The sequence below is a fragment of the Lissotriton vulgaris genome, chromosome 12 (genome assembly GCF_964263255.1).
Source record: "Lissotriton vulgaris chromosome 12, aLisVul1.2, whole genome shotgun sequence".
In the NCBI taxonomy this organism is placed as follows: Eukaryota; Metazoa; Chordata; class Amphibia; order Caudata; family Salamandridae; genus Lissotriton; species Lissotriton vulgaris.
The window spans coordinates 645336967-645362419 of record NC_141700.1 but is presented as its reverse complement, the minus strand read 5'-3'; the positions used below and the strand labels follow the sequence as shown (position 1 = coordinate 645362419).

The window sequence follows — 25453 nt, the reverse complement described above, 5'->3', positions numbered from 1 at the left end:
TGGTGGTTACAAACGGTCCGCGGCCACGCCAGCAGGTCCCAACGACGATGAAGGTTTCAGAAGGTTGCGGCAGCGCCAGCAGGCAGGACGATAGTTCGCAAGGCAGGACCACGGCAGCGCCAGTAGTCCGTCAAGGATGAGTTCTTAACTGCGTCTCTCGACTCCAGGATACAACTGCCATCCTGCTCTGGAGCTGCCCCAGTTATAGGTCTGGCGCCCTTTGATGTCCGGACCCTCGCACTTGGAGGTCGGGAGGTCTGGGATGAGGGAGTCCAGACACCCAGCAGGGAGGTGGAGCCAGTGCCCGGGGGAGCCGGGGGCGATCGGCACCTGGCGGGGGAGAGCCATCGACACCTCTTTCTCCCATTGACCCGCCAAGTAGTCCGCTCACCTCCTGGGTGGATGGTGGTGCCGGGATGTCGGGGCCTGGCCAGGCCCAGGGTTAGGGTCGATCGGAGGCCACGCGGCCTCGTGGGCTGTGTCCAAGATGGCGCCCAAGCCGGGCGAGGGGGTTGGCTGCTAATGACAAGGGTAACTCGTCATGAACTTTCCATTCATTTCAATGGAAAATGAATGGAAATATTTTTGGTGCCTTAGCACTGAAGTGGTTAAAAAACTCTTCAAACATACTCTTCACCCCTCTCCTCTGAACCCAAATCCCCCCCTCCCTGCATGAATGTCCCAAAACCGCCAGTCCCTCCAGCTCTGTAGAGCACCCGTAGCCCCACCCTAACTTTAACTTTACCATTCGGGAGAGCTTGGCTTGGCAGGGATAGCTCCCGCTGCACCCCCAACACAACAGATCAACATCTTACCTATGGACAATTGTAGATAAGAGCCCCCACATGAGGAAGAAACATTACCCGTTAACCTTTTTTCCATTCTGACTTATAGTTATCATTGCATTTTCATATGCTATGAGCTTGTTTGACTTAGAAATATATGGAGAGACCCCATGGTTGTAGTTCCTTAAGAATGAGTTCCTTCAAAAATAAGTCCACAGCAGGTCCCTCAGCCCGCTCAGGAACTCTCAGTATACGCACATTGTTATGGCGTGATGTACCTTCGTAGTCTTCCAGGTGAGCTTCCAGTATTTTATTGGCTGTTAACCCACTTACTTGGGTCTTAAAGGTTGAAGTTTCACGATGCAAGGATGTTCTGGAGTCCTCCACCTCCTTAACTCTTGTGCTAATGCTCCGAAGGTCTGCCTGCAGCAGAGAGACTTCCATTGTGGTGGAGTAAATTCACTTTTCCAGTGTTGTGCTAACTCCAGTCGTTCGGCATGACAGGCTGTTTTGTGCTGACTCCAGTCGTTTGGCATGACTGGCTCTTTAGGGCACATATATTTATCCAGTCTCATCTGGAAAGTGCCCCATTGTCCCTTGCTGCCAGTCATAGTGCTCGCAGGGTAGGACCTGTCGAGAGTGGGGAAAGCCTGGGCCCGTGCGAGTCTCACTGCTTCTGTCAGTGGGTGTAACTTCGCACTCTATGCAGCCTGTCCATTTTCCCCCTAGTTTCACGAGCCGTGCACATCCAGTGGTTTGTAGGTATTAAGCACTCCTGCAATGTTGAAGAGTGTATGTTTAGATTCCCTCCATCCAGGCCGCCACCAGCAAGTGATATCTCTGGCAGCCCAGCAGTCAAGATTTCCGGGAGCATCGCAGTCTCCTTAATCACCAAAAGTGCCCATTGCCACAGTCACGCACCCTTCAAGTATGCCAGTCTTATGTGTGGATGAAGGCTGGAAGCAATTCTCACACGGGCTATCAGGAAACATAATTTTTCTTTGTCATTATGTTTTACTTCCTCTTGTACTCGCCAGCACCACGAGGCTGGGCGAAGGTAGCCACAGCAATCGGCTCCAGCCACGCAACAGTGCGGATCACTTTACTGTAGTCTAGAAGGGCAGCCGGTCCAGACTACTCTCCCTCAGTATTGCCTCGCAGCCCCTGTATGCAAACTATCCCCCCGCTTCTGCTGGGTCCTTCTGTCGAGGTGCCCAGGCTTAAGGTGGCGTCGCAACTTGGCTGGGTTGGGAGGGGGGGGGGCTGGGGGGCGTTCCACCCGATCCTCTCACTGCTATCCACCACAGTCCCAGAATCAGACGAGTGCGCTTTGCCTCACCCAGTGAGGACACACCTTTCCTCAATCTTGCAGCGGCCGAACCAGCACTGCAGTAAATGCCGCCGCCTTCCACGTGCAGTGACGAATCGATGCTGCTGATGTAGCATGTCCGCCAGGCCTCATGTTCACCAAACAGCCAACTCTGCCAGTATCGCTCAGAGCCAGCATACGTTTAGCACCACTGGTAGCCCCTGCGGCAGACTCCCGCTAAACGGTAGCAGAATGCCACCAGTTGCCAAATAATGTATGGATATTAAGGAGGATTGCAGTCAGGTGACAGAGCTGCTAGATCAAGCGTCCATCTTCAGCGGTTAGCCACGCCCCCTGGCCTAAGTCATTCTTGTGGCTCCAGACTGGGCAAGGAGAGTGTGGTGTCCTGAGCTTCTCCAATTGAGTATGGATCCTCCGATCAGGCTGCCCCTTCAGGAGTATTTTCTGTCACAGAAGCAGGAAAAGAGCCGCCACCCAAACCTGTCAACTCTACGTCTTCTTGCCTAGAGATTGAGCAGCTACAGTTGATAGCATTCAACTTCCTCCCGAAGTTTGTAATGTTATTTTGGTAGCCTGTTGTCCCTCCACAAAGACCCTGTACACCTGCTGATGGAATAAATTTGTATTACATTGTACAGAAAAGTCTTTTGGCCCTCTTTCTGCTTCCCTTTCGGATGATTTGCTTTTTATATTGACCCTTGCCCAGCAGGGCTCTGCTGTGGGCACTCTGAAGGGGCACCTTTCCTCCTTGTCTGCCTTCTTGAGTCCGTCAGTCCAATCCTTATTGTTTAAATCCCCCATTGTAAATAATTTCTCAAAGGTTTTGTACATATGTTCCCACCTTCTCCTTTCATTATGCACCAGTGGGACCTTAGTTTGTTTCTCACCTTCGAGAAGTGTGCTCTATTCGAACCTTTGTACAACTGCCGCCTACGGCTGCTTTCCATCTAATCAGCCTTTATAGTGGCAATCACATTTGCCAGGATGGTTAGTGAATTGCAGGTTTTCTCATCCAATCTCCCTTGCCTGACAATATTCCCTGACAAATTGGTGCTTCGTACTACGGCCTCTTTCCTCCCGAAAGTGGTAACACCATTCCATGTGGGGCAATCTGTCACCTTGCCCACTTTCTGCTCACATCCCCATCCCTCTAAAGAAGAGGAGTGGCTCCACCGCCTGGACCCAGATAGAGCGTTGTCGTTCTACCTTGACCATACTAAAGAGTTTCAGGTGAACAACCAACTCTTCGTAGGGTAGGTTGGAAGGAAGAAAGGTTGTGCGGTGCAGAGGAGGACTATATCACGATGGTGTAGGGAGCTGTCTCTGTATATCCTATACCAAAGTAAGGTATATTGTGCACAGAGTCCAGGGAGTTCCCAGAGGTATAGCAGAGGCTAAATTACACAACAGCTGTTTGTGGCAGTGTGGACGAGCAGCTCGCTTTATCAGGAGGGTTTGTTAAGCATTTATTGTATTCATTCAATCAAGACTGATGGCATACACTCCGAGACTGAATCCAGACCAACTGGGTAAGTATAAAAAAGTATGCTTATATTTTATTTTGTAGAACCAAGCATCTCTTGGCACAGGCAAGTAAGGAATACTTTTAAATGCAAGGCACACAGAAATGCAACTGTGAATTCTTTTGGAATCGATTACAGGTTTGTATTACTTTTGAAACAGTTCAAAATACAGAAAGATTGCTTTTCAGTTACTTTGAGTACTTGAGGTGACATGCCGAGATATCATACACTAGAGTTTGTCACTTACATGTAAGTACGACAATTCCTAGGTTAATGCATATAAGTTTCATACAAAACATTCGTTCAAAAGAGATTTTTTTAGGAACAAAACTTGTAACATTGGTTCCTAATGAGAAATGGAAGTTAATTGGTTTGCGGGTGAGTAGACGACCTGCATGAATGTTTTTGGGGGGTTAGAACCAAGGGCCCCCCAGATTCAGATAGGCACTCAAATTGCACCATCAGTGGCTCTAGGGCGGCCGGGTGCAGAGTGCAGGATTCCAATGTTAGGCAGTAGAGCCAAGCTTCTAGGGTTAGGGTCAGGGCAAAGGGGGTCTCAGGTCAGAACCAAGTCCACACCACCACCAACGTTGGGGCGGCCAGGTCCAGGGTGCTTATGAGGGGTCGGGAGCCCAATGCAATCCTATAGAGGTTGCCGGTTTTGGATTTAGGCTGCAGGCTATGTTCAGGAAGTCTTCTGGGAGGACCCAACATCTGGGCAGGTAAGTTGGAGGGCTCAGGGAAGTAGGTTCACCTCAGGTCCTCTTCTCCAGTGCGCAGGGGTGCCTTTTGATGTCGGATTTAACCTTACTGGGCCACTCACGGTTGGGGGTGGGGGTGGGGGGGGTGTTCTGTGCAAAGGCTGCAGGCAACTTTGGGTAGTTCTGGAGCGGTTAACCCACGGTGGACTCGGACTCTGGAGTGTTTGCTGACCTCCTTGTGAATGGTGGGCCTCTTGGACTCTTGCCGTAGTCGACTGGGGCAGTGGTGGATTCAGACTTTGGGTTTCTTTGTCCTTATCATGCTCAGAGCTTTTCTTTGGAGTTTCTTTGTGAACATACCTGCTGTTCGCAGGAAATGTGGTATTTGTAGAAGGCAGTCAATCCTCCAGGGGCTCTGGAGGTTGCTGGCTGCAGGACAAGTTGACTTTTGGCGCAGGATCTCCGGAAACTGCAGACGTGCCAGTAGGGCTGAGGCCAAGTCAGTTTTCTCTGTAGTCATCCCTTGGCCATCCCAGGCATGTTACTTACAGATACAGCGAGTCTAGGTCCTAGAAAAGAATGCCTTCTCAATTATATTCCTCATCAATAATCAGTGAATGATTGTATGATAATTTTGAGGTTCACTGATGCCCAGCTTAATCTTCAGGGAGAAAAGTAAATATTTGATTTGGAGGACATTTGGGAAGATTCACTGGGTGAGGGACTCGTTGGGTATTGGTTGAAAAGACTTCACCATGATACCCATCGCTACTGATGATGGGATAATGTCACCTTTGTTAGATGAAACATTCAGAGATAATAATGTTTTGCAGCGTGAATCTTTCTGGATTCACTATGCTGTGCATTATTCCGCGGTCTTGTGGTTGGGTCCGGAATCGTAGTCTTTTCTTTTTTTTTTTTTACTTTTTTTTTGTAGCCCAGGTGGGCGTTGACGTCCCACCCCTTGGTGTATTTCCGGTGACGTCGCCATGCTTCCTGCGGAAGCTCCCACTCTTGGGCTCCATCTTCAAATTCTTTTTTCCGCGGTTGGGTCTGGATCGTTCCCGAAAGGGCTCCAGATATTTTTGGAGAAAGAAGGAAAAGAAGCAATTTTTGCACGAAAAGATTGGGAGAGACTAGAGGAGACTACACCATCGAAGAAGACCACTAAGGAAGGAAGGAACTTCAAGAACTTTGATGTCCATCCGGGAATGCGTGCTCAGGGGGCTCCCTGAACCCAGGATATGGACAACACTCCCTTCAAATTCTGCCATAACTGCCACCACAAGTACGCGCAGAAAGGCCAGCACCCGGTTTGCAACCTTTGCCTACTGGTCGACCACAAGAGCGAGGATTGCAACGCCTGCTCCGCCTTCACGCCGAAGACTCTGCGAATTGGAGCAAGACAGAGGGTAGCCAACGCCAGCATGCAGGGCAAGGGCCAGCCACCGTCCCTTCGAGACCTGGGGTTATCATCAGACAAAGATGACAACAACGCCGCCGAAGAAGACGGCTACACGGTTGTAGAGACCGATATTAAGAAGACTACTGGAAAGGTAGGAGACTCTACGGCCCCTAGAGCCCCGAGAGACCCAGAGTCTCGAAAGATCGAGGCGAAAGCCTCGAAAGTGCCGACGCCGAAAAGCTCGGCGTCCGCAGCAAAACCCAGGCCCAGGGGATCCTCTGAGAAGGAGTCCCCGGCGCCGAGAGCTGAAGAACAGCCAAAGTCGTAGAAAAAAGTTCACGAAAAGGAACGTTCGAAGCCGAAGGAAAAAGACCCGAAGAAAATTTTGACGACGAAGGACCCAAAGGTCAGCTCGACGCCGAAACCTTCGACTCCGAAAGTCGGCTCGGCGCCGAGCTTTCCGCCGAAAAGACCAGCAGAACCATTAGACGCAGAACATGCTGCCGAAATGGAAAAAAAGAAGACGCCTCAAGGCCGAGATGGAAAACATCCTGCAGCGAAAGAGAGAATTTGACGCCAGGATGAAGGACTTCATAATCCCGACGAAACCGAAGACACAGGTGGTCGAGATAGTGGAGGAAGAGGTGGAAGAAGTCTATGAACAGTCGGAGAACGTCGAAACTTTCGACGATCCAGAAGAGGAAGAGGCCTCCTACTATGACTATGAAGGGGACGACGACCGCAGGACGCTCCTTGGCTCGGCATCCTCGGAGACTGAGGAGATAGAATGGCAGGACGTCGATGCCGAGAGCCCAGAACAAAGCATCGACACGTATCCTTCGAAGCCCTCGCCGCCAGATGACATTGGGGTCTATAACACAGTCATCAGGAATGCAGCTGCAGTTTTTAGGGTGAAACTCGACGATGAGAAGCAGAAGGCAGACTTCCTCCTAGAGACACTGCTCCCCACACAGACCAGAAGCCAATACCTGCCCATGCTAGAAAGTGTCATGGCACAGGGGAAAGAGGCTTTCAAGGAGCCTGCGACCTGCAAATCCGTCACTCCTAGGATGGAGAAGAAATATAAACATTCCTCCAAGGACCCACCCTACATCCAGGGCACAGTCTCTGCAGACTCCATCATCGCAGCCACAGCAAGAAAGAGGGCCAATGTACTTACTACCTCAGGACCACCTCCAGACAAAGAAAGCAAGAGGATGGACTTAGTAGGGAGGAGAATTGAACGGAATGCCGCTATGCACTGGCGCATGTCAAATTCGAATGCACTCCTGAACAGACACCAGTACCAGATCCTGGATGAACTGGGCCAGCTAATAAAAAACTTGCCTCAAGAGTTCAAGGAAAAAGCTGAAAGCTTGGTAGAAGAGGGGAAGAACGTGGCAAATTCTTGCATCAAAACAGCCCTGGACGGAGCAGACACCTCCAACAGGCTCATGATGATGGGCATTACAGAAAGGAGACAAGCCTGGCTAAGAATTTCAGGCTTCAAGCCAGAAGTGCGGCACAGCATCCTGAACACCCCGTTCAACGGAGAAACTTTGTTCGGGGCCCCAGTAGACGAGAAGCTCAGCCAACTAAAAAAGGTTAACGAAACGGCAAGGTCCATGGGAGCTTTGCAGTTCAGAGGTACTAAAAGAGGCACCCCATCTCGGAGACCTAATGAGAGAGGTGGAAATCAACCAGGAACATCACACCAGGCGTTCCAACAAGCCCACCAGGCAGACAACCAGGCACAGCAAGGGCAACAGAAACAATCCTGGCAGTACCAGGAGAGAGGCCACGGACGTGGTCGGAACAGGAGAGGGGGCCAGCAACCCCCCTCCAAGTGACTTGCCAAAACAACATGTGCTCACCCAAGCAAGAGCCCCCGGGCTGAAGCACAAGAACAACACACAGGGGTCACACGAAGTGAACACCCGAGAGCATGTAAGCCCAGTGGGAGGAAGACTAAAGCATTTCCTCCAGGAATGGAAGTCAATAACTTCAGACAAATGGGTTCTCAACATCGTACAGTTCGGGTACTGCATTGAGCTGGGAGGGAAGCCAACAGCCATAAAACCAAGAAGAAGACACCTAGCGAGGAAAGAGCTACAGCTGCTGCAAGCGGAATCAAAGGAGCTCCTGCAAAAACAGGCCATAGAACCACTGCCTTACAGAGAAAGGAACAGGGGCGTGTACTCAACATACTTCCTGGTACCAAAGGTAGATGAAACCATGAGACCCATCCTGGACCTCAGATTCTTAAACAAATTCATAAAAACGCAAAAGTTCAAAATGACCTCCCTACAAGAGGTACTTCCTCAATTACAAGGCGGGGACTTCATGGTCACCATAGACCTAAAATATGCCTACCTGCACATCCCAATGAACAGGGCTCACAAGCATCTGCTCAGATTCACCATAGGAGAAGACCACTACCAGTTCACAACACTGGCATTCGGACTCAAATCAGCACCAAGGGTCTTCACAAAGTGCCTAGCAACAGTCGCGGCACACCTAAGAAGGGAGGGAATACACGTGTACTCTTACCTGGACGACTGGCTAATAAAAGCAAGATCATACAGAACGTGCAAGGAGCACGCACAAAGAGTAGCAAATATTCTGATGAACCTGGGATTCTCCATCCACTGGGGCAAATCCTCAATGGAGCCAGAACAAATAAAAATCTTCCTGGGAGCAAAGATCGACACCTTACAGAGCAAGGTGTTCCCGAGTGTCAAGATATCGCTAGCACTGGCGAAGGAGACACGGCTCTACCAGAAGGGGCAAGCTCGGACAGTGAGAACAGCGAGCAAAGTGATGGGCATGATGGCATCATGCATCTACCTAGTGCCAAATGTGCGACTGCACATGAGACCCTTACAGGAATGGCTACAAGAACAATGGTCACAAGCTACAGGTCGTTGGGAGGATCTAGTGGTTGTAACGCACGCAGTGCAGAAAGAAATGGCATTGTGGAACATGAGGAACATAAGGGGAAAACTTCTAACCCCGCCAACGTCAACAGTGACCATCACCTCAGATGCATCCCTGAAGGGATGGGGAGCTCACATGAAGAAACTCAGAGTGAGGGGTCTGTGGACACCAGTGGATGCGGGCAAACACATCAATTACTTGGAGTTGAAGACAATCTTCCTCGCTATAAAGGCTTTCCAGACAAAACTGTACAACCAGAGAGTGTTGATCCAAACAGACCACACAACAGCGATGTTCTACATCAACAAGCAAGGGGGGACACAATCAGCCCCACTTTCAAAGCTAGCGCAGGAAATATGGGCATGGGCCATCCCTCTCAACATAGACCTGCTAGCCATACATCTACCAGGGAAGGACAACGTAGAGGCAGATTGGCTCAGCAGACAGACATCGGCATCCCACTAGTGGGAGCTCAATGCACAGGAAACAAGGAGGCTGTTCGACAGGTGGGGAACACCGTTGGTGGACCTATTTGCAACACGCCAAAATGCAAAATGCCAAAACTTTTCATCCAGGCTCCTAGGGGAGGGGTCCCTGGGGAATGCCCTATGAATAGACTGGTCGAGGACATTTGCTTACCACTGATGCACAGAGTACTCAGCAAGTGCAGAGAGAGCAACATGACACTGATACTGGTCGCACCGCAGTGGGCCAGGCAGACATGGTACTCGCAGATCATGGAGATGACAAAGTGCACCCCACAGATTCGGGAGAAGGAAAGACCTACTCTCCATGCAAATTGGAGAGGTGCTGCACCCAGAGCCAGAGAGCCTGAGCTTAGTAGCATGGCTCCTGAGGACATATAGTTTGCGCATCTGAAACTACCAGAGAGCACCCTAAGGGTACTTTGGGAGGCACGAAGGCCCAGCACACGAAGGTGCTATGTATCAAAATGGAAGATATTTACCCTGTGGTGCAGGAAAGAAAAACTTCACAACAAGATGCAAAAGGACTCAACAGTGCTAAGATACCTCGCACACCTACTCGACAAGAACCTACGCTCATCCTCATTGAGAGTTCACTTGGCAGCAATAGTCGCTTACACAAGAGGAGAAACTTGTAGGAGTTTCTTCACATCACAAGTGATTAAGAGATTCCTGGAAGGGGCAAAGAGGATCGCACCACCAAAGCGGGTGCCGCCGCCTGCATGGAACCTTAACCTAGTCCTAACGGAGCTCATGAAACACCCTTTCGAGCCAATACATAGGGCATCCCTAGAGATGCTGACCAAGAAAACCGCTTTCCTGGTGGCAATCACCTCACTGCGCAGAGTAAGCGAGCTACAGGCACTAACGCTACAGGAACCCTACATACAGATTCACAATGATAGGGTGGTAATGAGGACGGACCCACACTTCATGCCAAAGGTGGTGTCAAGGTTCCACATGAACCAGACCATACAAATACCTAGTTTCTTCCAGAAACCGGCCACAAGCGCTGAACGAGCTCTGCACACCCTAGACGCCAGAAGGGCGGCCATGCACTACATTGAGAGAACAAAGGAACACAGGAAGACAAAGCAGTTCTTTGTGTCCTTCGCAAAGAGTTTCATGGGGAAGCCAGTAACTAAAGGAACAATTGCGAGATGGATCGCACAAACAATACAGTTCTGCCACAAGCAGGCAGGACAGGAACTGGAAGGGGGCACACGTGCCCACTCTACCAGGAAAAAGGGGGCTACAATAGCCTTCCTAGCTAACACACCAATTCAGGACATATGCCTGGCGGCAACCTGGGCTTCAGTGCACACTTTCACGAAGCACTACTGTGTGGATATACAGATGAACAAGGAAACACAAGTCGGACAAAAGGTGCTTCAGCACATATTCAATAACCAACGCTCATCTTCCACCCAGCCGCCACAAACATAAGAAACCGCTAAAAAGTCTATGCACAGCATAGTGAATCCAGAAAGATTCACGCTGCAAAACAAATAGTTTCTTACCTGTCGGTGTAGTTTTGCAGCATGAAGATCTTTCTGGATTCACTAGCGAACCCACCCACCTCCGCCAGAAAGATGAGGCTGGAGAGAAAAGGGGGTTTAAACAAAGACAATACTTGGAAAAACATACCTTAGAGGTTAAAGCGGTGAATAATTTAGTTGAACATTGCCATAACTCCGGTAACAGAACGAACACGAGAAAAAAGAATCCGAAGATGGCGCCCAAGAGTGGGATCTTCCGCAGGAAGCATGCCGACGTCACCGGAAATACACCAAGGGGTGGGACGTCAACGCCCACCTGGGCTACAAAAAAAACAAAAAACAAAGAAAAGACTACGAATCCGGACCCAACCACAAGACCGCAGAATAATGCACAGCATAGTGAATCCAGAAAGATCTTCAAGCTGCAAAACTACACCGACAGGTAAGAAACTATTCCTTATTGGCAGATTGCCAGTAAAGGGCATATTGAATGTAATTCATTTGGGTGCTCTGCAAGTTGTAGTAGTATTCATCATGTGACGTACAGTTATGCCGCTAACTTTTGTTGAACAGGTACATTATTTTCCTCTGAATGGCTGATTGTTGGATTGAATTAATGCAGGACTTGATCACTTTTAAGAGTGGCCTGCTCTAATTTAAGGCCTTGCAAGTGATGGCTTTGTAGTAAGCAGCTTTTTCCTCTCTATTAAGCAGCTGTGAGTTGAGCATTCAGCCTTGGTGCCAATAGGTTTCCTTTGATCTATGTTCTTGATTTTCTTTTCTTTTAATCTAGCTGTACCATAGTGCAAATCGTTTGGTCTTCTCTCCGGACAGATTTAAGAAGGCAAGGGCATCTGATGTACTGTGGACAGTGTGGTGGAAATTGCAGAGCAGGTTCTCTGTGTCTGTGCCAGGGTCTTATGTTGCTGCTAGGACTGCCAGTTTGTTGAAGGATGTGTTCATATGCTAACTAGTTTCCTTGATGTTAGTGCTAGTAAACCTGAATACTTTCAGACGTTTTGAGAGTGTAGGAACAGCTGTGACTTTAGAGTTTAACCTGGCTACTGTGATCCATTTGTAACAGCTCAAGATCTTATCAAGTACAGAACTCTTGTCTGAAGTTAGATGCTAAGACAGGTAGCTGTTGAACATGCAGCGGCAAATTAATAGTTTTCATGGTGCTGGTGTAACTACCATCAGTTGCCTCATGAAATTTACATGGATAATTTTGTTTCTCTGGAAGTGGCTCTAACGCACCTCTGAGCAGTTGACTTAAACATTAGTAAAAATGTTCATGGTGCCTGTGTGGATCATTTTGTCATTTTATTCACCTGTATTTAAAAAGACGGCTTTTTCATTTACACTGTATATTTACTAGAAAAGACAATTGGATAAGCCCACTTTTGGTAGGACCATATAAATTGTTTGTGATTTTGTATTTTGTTTAAAAATCTAGGTTATTTGTGTTTTTTGCTTGGGTGCTCTCTTTCCACTTTTGAATTAGTCATATTTTACCCCTTCACCGGCTGTTGCAATTGAGTTGAGAATTACAAAGGTTTCTCATAGTAATTTTTTTAAACTAGTCTGTTTCTTTTGCCCTTTGACAGGGGACACCAGCTGCTGAGGAGCTCCTTCCAGTCCCACCACCCGAACCCCAAGCTGAGAGTGCATGGGAGCGAGGGCTTAGGCATGCAAAAGAGGTAAGGAATGCTTGAAAGTATACTGCTTGAACACTTGTGTTTATAGACATACTTTACTCATGTTTGTTGTGTATGACTCATAATATGCTATGTTGGTGCAAGCGAGTTGTGTTGCAAAGATATAAGTGTGCAGCTTGCTTAGGGTGTGAGACCTTGTGGCAAACTGACCTCACAGAGACCTTTTAAATCTGTTAATAAAACTACTACCCGCATTGTAGAACCATGTGCTTAACAGGAAAGAACAAAAGAAAGAGTAAGGTGGCAAGAGGAGCATAAAAATCAAGAGACGGAGGTGAAATGAGTGAAACAGAAAATTTAAAAAACTAAAAGAAATCAAAAATTGAAGAGCATAGGCAAATGGGGGTAAAGGATATTAGAAAAAAAAACTAAAGAAAAATTATTTATAGTAAGTTGGTTAAAAAGGCGGGAAGAAAAGTTGCACGAGACAGGAGGATGAAAAAAGATGATGGAAGAAAAACAAAAAATGGATAAATACGATGAAAATAGAGCATCCAGAAAAAAAGTAAAATTAGCAAACAAAGAGAAAGAAATGATAAATCTGTTCAACACAAAGAATTGAAAGTAGACACAAAAGCAGAAAAGTGGAGCTTAAGACATAGTTGACTTTAGAGGTAGTGTTTTTAAAGAAGATGATCAGTTAAAAACTAATAGGAGAAACATTTTAATTGTAGAGCATCGAAAAGCCTATGAAGGAAGAGGTGACAGTGGTAAAAGTTTGATTAGTAAAATGAAACTGAAACTTAGCAATAGAGATACCGATTCAGGTAAAATTGAAATTGGGGAACTTGCAGGTGAGGTAAACCAAGAAATAGAATTGACTGTATGTGCTAGACTTGAAGATGTGGTGTACATGCCCTTACTTTCAGGTTTATGTTTGTTTGTTTTTGAGATTTTTATTGCGCACAAATACCCGAGGGTGTCTCGGCGCATATCAGACTGCCTGGGATGAAGAACTACCAGATGAATCATTGATTGAATAACCAGGTTTTCAGGAGTTTACGGAAGATAATGAGTGTGGGACTGGTTTTGATGGACAGGGGAAGTGAATTCCACAGCCTGGGGGTTGCTACTAGAAAGTGTCTGTCTCCCCAGCTAGTGGTTCTGGTACGTGGGACCGAGAGGAGATGGGTGCAAGCTGAGCGAAGGGGCCTTTGAGGGGCGTAGATCCGAAAGGCATCCTTGAGGAACCTAGGTCCTGAATCATGGATGGCCTTATAGGCAATACAGAGTGCCTTAAACTTTATCCTGCTCTTGACTCTTAGCCAGTGCAGTTGGCGAATGGCTAGAGAGGTGGGACGACGGCTGGGGATGCCTATCAGCATTCTTGCCGCTGCATTTTGCACCGATTGTAGTTTAGTTAGGATCTGTTCTTGAGTACCAAGGAAGAGGGCGTTGCCATAATCCATTTTAGAGAAAACAAGAGTGGTGATCAAGGTTTTCCCTGCCCCTGAAGGGAGATATGGCAGCAGCTTTTTGATCTTCCTTAGTATATAGAAAGATGATGAAACCACCGTGTTCACATGGTGTTTGAACAACAGCTTCTCGTTGAACATGATACCGAGGTTTCTGACCTTGGCAACCGGAGTGGGGGGTGGACCCATTTCACTGGGCCACCAGATGGAAGACCATTCCGGAGAAAGGTTGCCAAAGGTCATCACCTCGGTCTTGTCCGAATTTAACATCAAGCAATTGCTTGACATCCAGGAACTAATGGCCAGCATCCCCTCCTGAAATCTTGCGGCCACAGCTGGTCCATCCTTGTGCACTGCCAACACCAATTGGGTGTCGTCTGCATAGGTGGTTAAGCGGAGTCCATGTGCTTTAATAACTTTTGCCAGATCCGCCACATATATGTTAAATAATGTGGGGTTTAGCGAGCAGCCCTGGGGCACCCCACACGGGAGGGTGAAGCTGGGCGAGTAAAAAGTGCCCATTTTCACCGCCTGAGTACGGTTAGCCAGAAATGAAGCGATGAGGTCCCTGGCAAGGTGGGTCACCCCCGGGGATGTGACGCGGTCGATCAAGATGGAATGATCGACCGTGTCAAAGGCAGTGTACAGATCCAGGAGTATAAGGACCGCTGCCCCACCCTGGTCCATTATAGTCCTGATCTCGTCCGAGGCCTTTATCAAAGCCGTCTCTGTACCGTGGCCCTTCCTGAAGCCGAACTGGGTATCATCTAGAAGTTGATGGCAATCAATGAAACCCGACGGCTGTTTGTTCATAATAGCTTCAAATATTTTGGCCGGAAATGGAAGGCAGGCAATAGGTCTATAATTAGCAGAGTCCGTGGGGTCCAGGGAAGGCTTTTTTAACAAGGGCTTGATGACCGCTTTTTTCCAGATTTCAGGATATATGCCTGTCTGGAGGATGGAGTTGCATAGGTCGGTGAGTGGAGAAGTAATGAACGTGGTATAATGTGTCCCTCCTTGGTATATTTTGGGCATTCTGTGTTGATGGCCCATGAATAAAATGTCCCTCATAACTCTTTGAGAGCATTATAAGCATTATTGTGGCCTGGCATAATTTGGTCCTCATTGGATTATTTTAGGAATTCTGGACATAATTTTGTTCATGCCTCAAATATTTACTATTGCCGTAGGTAGGTTTCATTGGGGGCGATGAACCTCACAATACACATGGGAGATTCAAACTGGTTTGTGGCATAATGAAAGTAATAGAATGTTCGAGGCATGTGGGCTGCTGAATTCATATCTGTGCATAGATCGCCGCCTAGTGTTGGGTCCGGATGATTGCACATTGTTGTCCTGGAAGAGTCTTCGAAGTATCACGAGATAGGTGGCTCCTCCCCTGGACTACAGTGCGCATGGGCATCGACTCCATCCCCAGATTGTTTTTTTCCGCCAAAACTTCCCCCACTGAGGACTCTGTGGCTTTCAATGCCCTTATTGAGAGGGCAGCAGCCAATCACAACGTCGAGCTCCATGCTGACCCAGTGGACGTCGACTTCCTCTTTGACACCTTTTCGGTCTCTGAAAAGACAGTGAAGACTCTGCCAATGCTGAAGGGTGTTCTGAAGCACGCGGCTGAGGTGTTCAAAGAGCCCACCCGGGCGAGGGTCATCAACCCAAGAATCGACAAGAAGTACAAGGCGGCGCCCACTGATCCAACTTATATTAAGGGACAGTTGCCTCTGGGTTCCCTGGTTGTCTCCAATTCCCGTAAAAGAGCCAACTCACAGACTACGGGTGATGCTCCTCCCCCAGACAAGGAGTCAAAAGTCTTTGAGGCTTCAGGGAAGAGGGTGGCAGCGCAGGCAGCCAATATGTGGAGCATATCCAACACGCAGGCGCTACTAGCGCGTTATGACAGGCCACACTATGATTCTCTAGAGACCCTTTTACAGCATTTGCCCGATCAATATAAGGAAGCAGCCTGAGGTTGATACCACCCTTGAAAAGATGAAGAAGGACACCGACACCGCAAAATCTATGGGTGCCTTGCAATCCCAGCAGTTTCGGAGTGGGTCCTTTCGTCGCTCCAATACTAGGGGCACCTCAAGGGGTCAACTCTCGCAGTCAGCGCAGTTCTACAAAAGCAACACCCAAACTTCTTATACCAACAAGGGTTGAGGTGGTTACCGCGGCAACAACATCAAGGGCAGAGGACGTGGCAACAACAGCTCCAGGTCCTCCACCGCCAACAAACAGTGACGCCTTGTCACTGCCCCCCGACCACGCAACACCGGTCGGGGGGAGACTCCAGCAGTTCCTGCCCGTGTGGAAGTCCATCACCACGGACAGGTGGGTCAGGACACTTGTCCAATTCGGTTATTGTCTGGAGCTCACATCCACTCCACCCAACATACCCCCAAGGCACCGTCCTATGTCCGGCGAGCACTTGCACTTATTGCAGCAGGGGGTCACAGTCATGCTGCAAAAAGGGGCAATAGAGCTCGTGCCCTTGCAGGAAAGAGGTACGGGAGTTTACTCCCTGTACTTTCTTATTCCAAAGAAGGACGGATCCCTCAGGCCCATCCTGGATCTAAGGCCCCTCAACTTTTACATCCTATCAGAGCATTTCCACATGCTCACGCTGCAGCAGGTTCTCCCACTGCTTCAACAGGGGGACTTCCTGGCAACTCTGGACCTGAAGGATGCGTACTTCCACATTCCACTACATCCTTCACACAGAAAATACCTCCGGTTCACCATACAAGACCAGCACTACCAGTTCAAGGCTTTGCCTTTTGGGGTCACCACGGCACCCAGGGTTTTCACAAAGTGCCTGGCGACGGTGGCGGCACATCTCAGACGTCAAAACATTCACGTCTATCCCTATCTGGACGACTGGCTCATTCAGGCGAAGTCGGCCCAGCAGTGTGCCGGCCACGTGTCCCACACCATTCACCTTCTGCACGATCTGGGTTTCTCACTGAATTATCCAAAGTCCCATCTCCAGCCCGCCCACATATGGCAGTATCTGGGTGCGACTATAAACACTCTGGCGGCCACAGCACAGCCGAATTCAGTGAGAGTCGACAGCATTCAATCGCTGATCCAAAGATTCAGACCTCAACACTCGCTTCCAGCGAGAGTGTTCATGCAGTTGATAGGCATGATGGCCTCCTGCATCTCCATTGTCCCGCACGCGAGACTACATATGCGTCCGCTTCAGGAGTGCTTGGCACGTCAGTGGACTCAGGCTCACAACCAGTTGAAAGACCTAGTGTTGGTGAGCGGTCGGGCGTACAACTCTCTGCATTGGTGGAATCCACGAAACCTTTGCAAGGGCCGACCGTTTCAGGAGCCTGTGCCACAGATTATCCTGACAACGGACGCTTCTCTCCAGGGATGGGGAGCGCATGTACTCCAATACACTGTGCAGGGACTATGGACGCAGCAACAGGGGAAGATGCACATCAATGTTCTGGAACTGATGGCAATCTTCATGGCACTAAAGGCCTTCAAAGTACATCTATGCAACAAGGTTGTGTTGATCCGGACGGACAACATGACAGCGATGTACTACATTCAGAAGCAGGGAGGCACACACTCTCCGCAGCTGTCTCATCTGGCTCAGAGCATGTGGAAGTGGGCCATTCAGAGGAACATCTTCCTCATGGCGGAGCATCTCCCAGGGAAAGACAATCAGATGGCGGACCTGCTCAGCAGGCACAGCCACCAAATGCACGAGTGGGAGATACATCCATCAGTACTCCGGCCGTACTTCCAAAGGTGGGGTCATCCAGAGATCGACCTGTTCGCCACTCAGGAGAACGCAAAATGCCAAAGCTTCGCCGCCAGATTCCCACACCCACTGTCGCAGGGCAATGCGATATGGATGAACTGGTCAGGCAAATTTGCGTACGCTTTTCCCCCAGCACCACTGATACCGCTGGTGGCACGCAAACTCAGGCAACACTCGATGACTCTCATCCTGGTTGCTCCAACATGGGCTCGTCAACCGTGGTACACCACGTTTCTGGAACTGTCCGTGGTACCGCATCAGAGGCTACGTCTCACACCCAGCCTTCTGACGCAGAGCCATGGCGACATTCAGCACCCAGATCCGCAACAGCTCAACCTGGTGGTCTGGCTCCTGAAGTCCTAGAGTTTGGCTACCTGAACTTGCCTCCCAATTGCATGGACATCATTCGGGAGGCAAGGAAGCCTACTACTAGATCCTGCTACGCGGCGAAATGGAAGCGTTTTGCAATTTATTGTGCAAACCACAACATTAACCCGCTTGATGCTTCCATTCAAGACATCATCTGTTACCTGTTCCATCTGTACAAGTGTAATCTGGCCTATACTTCCATACGTATTCATCTGTCTGCAATGGCCGCGTATCTCCAAAATAGACAACACCTTTCGCTCTTCAAGGTGCCTGCCATCAAAGCTTTTTTGGAAGGCCTCAAACGAGTCATTCCGCCACGGACTCCACCAGCTTCTGAGTGGAACCTCAATGTGGTTCTTACCAGACTGATGGGTCCTCCCTTTGAACCACTGCATTCCTGCGAGATTCAGTTCTTGACGTGGAAAGTGGCTTTCCTTGTAGCAATTACATCGCTACGGAGGGTCAGTGAATTGCAAGCCCTCACAATCCAAGAGCCATTTATCCAAATTCATTCCAACAGGGTGGTGCTCCGCACTAACCCTAAGTTCCTGCCCAAGGTTGTGTCTCAGTTCCACCTCAACCAAACAATCGAATTACCTGTTTTCTTTCAAAATCCTGAGTCACTGGCGGAGCGGATGCTCCACATCCTTGACGTTAAGCGGGCCCTATTGTATTACATTGATAAGGACCAAAGATTTTAGAAAGACTAAACATCTCTTTGTCGCCTTTGCGCCACACCACAAAGGTAACCCTATTTCCAAGGCTGGTGTTCTAGGTGGATCGTTAAATGTATCCAGATCTGCTATGCAAAAGCAAATCGCACTCTTACCATTCCACCGAGAGCCCACTCCACCAGGAAGTTGGGGGCCTCTATGGCTTTCCTTGGAAACATTCCCTTAGAGGACATACGTAGAGCAGCAACATGGTCTACCACGCACACATTTACTAAGCATTACTGTGTTGATGTGCACTCCAAACAGCAGGCAGCTGTAGGGCATGCTGTTCTCAAGACACTTTTCCAAACTGCTGCAGCTGGCACGGGCGGCCGCCGTTAATGGAGGGACTGCTATGTATTCTATGCACAGATATGAATTCAGCAGCCCACATGCCTCGAACCGAATATGCTACTTACTAGTATGCATCTGTTCTTGGCATGTAGGGCTGCTGACATTCATATCGCCCGCCCTCCTCCCCGGCGCCTGTAGCAGCTGCAGTATTCACATATATACTCATAGCATGGTCATCATTCACTGAGTTTCACTCCATCTTGGCCACAATGGCTAAAAACAATCTGGGGATGGAGTCGATGCCCATGCGCACTGTAGTCCAGGGGAGGAGCCACCTATCTCGTGATACTTCGAAGACTCTTCCAGGACAACAATGTGCAATCATCCGGACCCAACACTAGGCGGCGATCTATGCACAGATATGAATGTCAGTAGCCCTACATGCCAAGAACAGATGCATACTAGTAAGTAGCATATTCGATTGGAATATTTCATGAATGCATCTTGAGGGCCGGCTTTTTTTAGTTTACCCGAAAATTTAAAATGAGTTCCCATAATTTGCAGACTATTTTGGAGACCCAGACCTTCCAAAACCCCACATGAAAGGTAACTTTAGGAGGTGGAACGTATTTAAATTTTAATTATTCGTGGAGTGAGCTTATAGAATGCATGATAAGCTTGTCATTTTCTGACCAAAACACTGGATTATTGTGCTGTAAATGGATCATTCAAAAATCAAACGTTATAACACTTTCCTTTAGGGAATTGCAAACAAACTTTTTAAAAAGGGGCAGGCATCACTCACTTTCCTTACTTCCTCAGTGCGTTCAGGAAGTGCGTCAAAGGGGAGCTATTTGCTTGTACTGATGAATAATTTTATTTTACATTAACAATTCTAAATTTGTTGTTTTCAAATCCTTTCATAAATACAGTTTCTCCAATGTTGCATTCTGTTTTGACCTCTTTAAAATGAGTGCTTCTTGTACATACCTGTTATTGGTTCATCACCAATGATATGTACAACACCAATGAGGTGTACAAACAAAGTGTTCAAAGCATTTTATTAAACAGCCGTTTAGATGTACCTGTGTGTTTCAAAACCCAGGTGCAGTAACTCAGGTTGGCAAATAGCACTCACCTGAATGTGTTGCTGTTTTTCCTCCTCCCTCTCTGGTGAACATTGATAGGATCTTTTACCGAATCTTTTGATAGGCACTAGAACTTTAATTGCTGAATGATTGCTGAGTCCTCATGTGCAGGCCTCCTGTCACAAACCTTCCCAGACAATTTCATGGTGGTTTAATTTATTATACAGACATCCTCCTTTTTTGCTGCCTCCACTTGCTGCTGGAATGCAGACTGTCTTCTTTTCCTATTACCACTTGGCTTTAAAAGGAAAACATCACCATCATGCTCTGCACATGCACTGTGTTGGAGGATATTTTTCAGCAAATACCCCTCGTAAGGCTGGCATATCATTTCTTGGGGCATTCCATCCAGCAAAGTCTTGCCTGCGGTCTATGAGGAACTGGTTCCTGTGATGGGACATCACTGCTCTGCTTAAGACTGTACTGCACAGTTTCTAGTCTGGTTTGTTCTGCAAGCTAATACAGTGCTTCTATGAGATAAAGAATTCTAAGTGTCATGAGTCAATGTGCTTTTAAAATATAAAATAATGCTTCATTCATTCTATTGCAAACACTTAATGAAAACAGAATGATACCCTAAACAATCAGTAACGTGAAGTGATAGGGAAAGGTTCTCCTTGGCATAGCCAAAGCCCACTCCGTATATTTTACGGAATTGGTAACAATATGTTCAAGGCATGTGTGCGGTAAATACACATGCTTTGCATACTCGTGCCATCTCGTGTTGGGTTTGGACGTTTGCAAGTTGTTTTTCTTTGAAGAAGTCTTTCCTAGTCACAAGGTAAAGTGACTCCTCCTTTCGGTTAAAGTGTGCATGATTATTCCATTGTTTGTTTTTCAGTTTCGGACGTGTATTGCTGCGCTCCGGTTCGAACACGTTCTTCGGGGTCCCTCGACGCACACACCTCTCGATCCTTGACAGTATTGTTTCGTACACGTTTCCCACTTCTCCGCTTATCTTTTCGGTCATCTGAATGTACTTTTCAAAGGAAAGCTTGGCAGGACGGCCTTTGGCATAACCGTGTCCGATCAGCTCTCGTCAATGGAACGGACACCGTTCCAATTCTGCCCTCAGTGCCATCCACAGTATCCGCACACTGATTCACACAGGGTGTGGCACATGTGCTTGTCCCCGGGGCACAAGGAATTAGTCTGCAACACATGCAGATCGTTTCAATTGAAGAAAACCCTTGGCAATAATCTGGCTCCACATAAAGAGATGCCTCGTCAGAGCATCGAAGACACGCCGGACATCTTCGGTGAAGATTCCGGTCAAGAAGACGTTGAGGCATCCGCAGCAGAGGAGGAAGAAGCATTCTCCGTGCAGGACTCCGACTTGAAGCTCGAGATAGACCTCGATGCCGAAGAACTGCCACAGGGACATGGTGACGCGAGTACGGAAGACCCCCTTGCTCCTTCAAATCACTCTCAAAAAGCATAAGGCTTCGGCACAACCTCTGCCTTCTGGCCAAGGTAGGCATAGAGCTGACGTTTCTGACGCCCCGCATCCAGGCCTGGCACGAAGCAGCCAGTCAAGCCTTTCGGCTCGGTACAGAGTCAGCAGAAGTCCTCGCCGGAACCGAAGCCCTCCGGTTCCGAACAGAAACCCGGCTCTGAGCCGAAATCCTCCATGTTGAAAGCCAAGCAGCCTTCGGAGCTGAAATCTTCCTTACAGAAAGACCAGCCCACGCCGGCACCGTAAACGCCAGCACCAAAAATGTTGGCGCCGAAACCAAAAGATGTCCCTTTGGATCCGAATTCAGACATTACCACACCGAAAACTGATCCCAAGCAAAAGCGACTATATATTAACCCACTGTTTAACACTCACAAACGAATAACCTCAATCGGGCCAAACAACCCAATAAGCACAAACGAGGCAACCAAGGAAACAGAGCCCCAAACAATTCCACCCGACAGTGCTAAAAATCACCAGACTGGTTCCCTATTTCTTGAGAAGGAAAAGGAAATTGCAGGGGCAGGCCAGGAGCACTCAAGAAAAGGGGGGGATAACTGAGCCAACTTCTAACATCCAAGTGGCATTTCCGGAACCCACGTCTCTGCTAAAGGAAGAAGGCAAAAGGCGCACCAGGCTTACAGAGGTGCCGGGCAGCACCAATGCACTCAACCAAGCCCAAGTTAGCAGCCCGCTCAATGGTCACCAGGGCAATCTCTCTACATTGGTGCAGGACAAAGGTGGTAAAGTGGAAATTGGACGTGGTGCATCCCAAAAAAGCTCAAGAGTACTGAACAGGTCGACTTTTACAACAGCGCACAAAGTAATGAAGGAGGAAACCCTTGGGTTTCTGACAGGTCCTTTTTCAACCTGCTGTGTGTTAAGACCGGAGACATCACCTGGGGCTGATAATGCCCCTTCTCATGGAGCCACCTCCTTCACACTTTTCTATCCAGAGTATAAGTCCAGAGGCAGCTGCAACATATTAAATCGTGGGAACATCATGAAACTGATAAAAGCCATTGGCCTGTCTAACGGTGTAACTTCGCAAGACATCACCTCAATAGAATTCATAGCACCAAGCCAGGGTCAAACTAATGAAGCCACAAAGGTCACCTGGCGCTCGAGAGAGGCAATGAATAACATTCTAAGTCACTCGGAAACCTTCAACCATTGGGGCATCACTATACTCCCCGGCAGTTAACCAGGATACCCTCACGTTCTGCAGGAAACCCAAATCACTAAGCGCCCGCGGGCAGAACAGAAGAAGGTCTACTCGGTTCTGAAGGGAGCCCGGGACAAAACTCCCACCCCCAACTCGGAAGAACTAAAAACATCAATTGGAAGGCACAAGAAGTTTGCCCACTCAGGATTTGTTCATGGAACATCAATGGGTTATCAAACAAACGGAGATGAAGTCACGATCTCTTACTTACGGTCATTTGAGATCCCAATACAAGAGACATGGCTCGCAAAGCGCAGCACTTGGAAGGGTTTAAAACTCACCACACTCCAGCGATCAAAACTAAATAGTCAGGACGAGGCAGTGGTGGCCTAGCTATTTACATATCAACAAACAATGCAATCACATCATGGGACCTTGCAAGCCTTTCCCATTCCCTCCAGTCTGTGGGAATTTCCTTTAGCACCCACCAAGCTCAGCTAAAGACAATAATCTTATTGAACGTGTACATCCGCCCAAATTCTACATCTAGGCAAACCCTTTTAGACGAGATGCCGGCGACAGTGCTAAGAATGAGAACAGGATGTTCGAACCCAGACAACATACTATCTGGAGACTTTAACATGTGGCTTATGTCAGTCCTACATAAAAATGAGGTAATAAAATCACAGGAAAGTGTTTGGACCATACCACCGCAGGAACGCCCCGGATGGCACAAGGAGGATCAGAAAGGCCGTATCTTACAAGGAAATTTAGAACATCTAGGCCTCAGAGCCCTGAATGGGCGCTTCTCTCCTGATAAGCCACCTGACCTCTCATTTCTATTGAATACAGGCGCATCGTTAATTGACTACAACTTCGTCAGCCTTTCTCTTTTGAGTCAAGTAACTGCGTTTCGGCTTGCCAACCGACCAGAAAGCGATCACAGTCCTCAGGAATTTTCGCTTAGTACCAGTCTGGTGCAACATGCTGAGGTGGGGACACTGGCTTCTGAAAGCTTTAAGATTAATCTAAAACGTATCAAGTGCTCGGTGAACAACCTACAGCACTTATCAATAGAATAGAATAGAAGCCATTTGTAAAGCGCCTGGTTACTCAAAAACAGTGTCCCCGTGCTGAAAACTGCAAAGAAGCTCAGAGGAATGAACACAGGTAGGTCAGACATGGGCAAGGGAAGGGATAGGAATTAAGTGCGAGGGAAAAGAAAAGTTTTCAGTTTTCCCCGAAATCTAATTTCGGAGGGTTCCATACAAATCTCGAGTGGGAGTTCGTTCCAGCCCTTGGCAGCCAGGTATCTGAAAGAGGAGCCACCCATCCTGGCTCTGGTGATTTTAGGGATTTTGAACAACATCGTTCCAGAAGATCTCAGGTTCCTGGTGGGCCGATGTATTGTACTGGAAGCAAAATATACGATAGAGAGCCCCTGTAGGTCAACTGTAGATCAAGTCAAGTTAAGTTAAACTTTATTCGGTCATCAGATAAAACAACCATAAAAGTACATATAAAATTCATTGTAATACAGAATACAAATATGTATACAGTATTTAAAATGATAATATAAAATCATTTTCCTTAATTCATTTAAATCGTAGTCTTCCGAAATTTAAAAACCGATTTAAAATAAGCAGACAAATATGCAATGGTTAAAATATTGTCCAATTTTTGAAGTTTTAAAAATGCAGGGCGACACTGCCTACATTCCATAATTTTCAGGAGGGGCACAATCAATGTTTTCTTTGGAATGGTGTAAAATCTACAGAAAAAGAGGGTATGAATATCTGACTGTTCTGAGAGATCGTCACAGGGGCATTTAATTAATTGCTTAGTCCAAATATTCACAGCATGGAAGCTAATAGATCGATGCAACAGGTTTAATCTGAAGCCCGTCAATAAAAACCGTTCAAAATCACTAATTTTTAACTTTATGTACGGTTGCATAGAAGCTGAGGTCCTAATCAACTGATGTGCGACCACAGTTTTCTTTACCATTTCTGTATTAAACCTCAGGTCGCACAAATGCCTCATGCAAACCTCTTTTAAAGATTTCCTAGATGTGTCACAAATTCTTGAGGGGTTGTCCTAATATTCCTTATGCCCTATTTTTGTAAGGAACGTTCTTACATAAGTCAACCAAGCCACCCTCCGTACATTCTCTAGGTTCATAACATCCGTTAAAATAGAGCGATTAAATATGCATTCATCATTTGACCAACTCCTGTGCCACAGGAGTACCGGGGCAACCTTGATAGTGTCTTCTATATATGTTACCCCTAACTCATCATGGCTGACATAGAATGAAACACTATAAGGTACCCCTAGCAGGGATTTTAGGAAGTTATTCTCTACTACTTGTAGTGTTTTAGTGTTTGCATAACCCCAAACCCCTGCGCCATATTTAGCAAATGCCACACAGGTGGCACTTTACACAACTAAATGCTCCCCGACAGGTTTTTTGCCCATCGTTCTACTGAATGTTTTCAGAGCTGTGATAGATTTACAGAACAGTAATCTCCTAGATTGTATTGCATCAGCCCATCGGCCTGCTTCGTCAAACAATACTCCAAGATATGGAAACATCGGAGTTTGTTTAAGACGCTTAGGACCAATAAATATTCCTTTGCCCTTTTTATGCCGTCCTGGGCCACATATCATACTAAAGGTCTTCATGCAGTTAATTTGTTGGTCAAGTTTAG

At 47.7% G+C, this 25453-nt stretch overlaps 1 protein-coding gene across 1 annotated transcript in view; it reads left to right on the top strand.

Annotated features, from left to right (window-relative positions):
- ZC3H18 (zinc finger CCCH-type containing 18) overlaps positions 1–25453 on the top strand; it is a 449445-nt gene that overhangs the window by 109352 nt on the left and 314640 nt on the right. The window contains exon 5 of the mRNA XM_086945597.1: positions 12273–12365. Within this exon, the coding sequence (XP_086801723.1) occupies positions 12273–12365 (93 nt within the window). The remainder of the gene's footprint in view (positions 1–12272; positions 12366–25453) is intronic.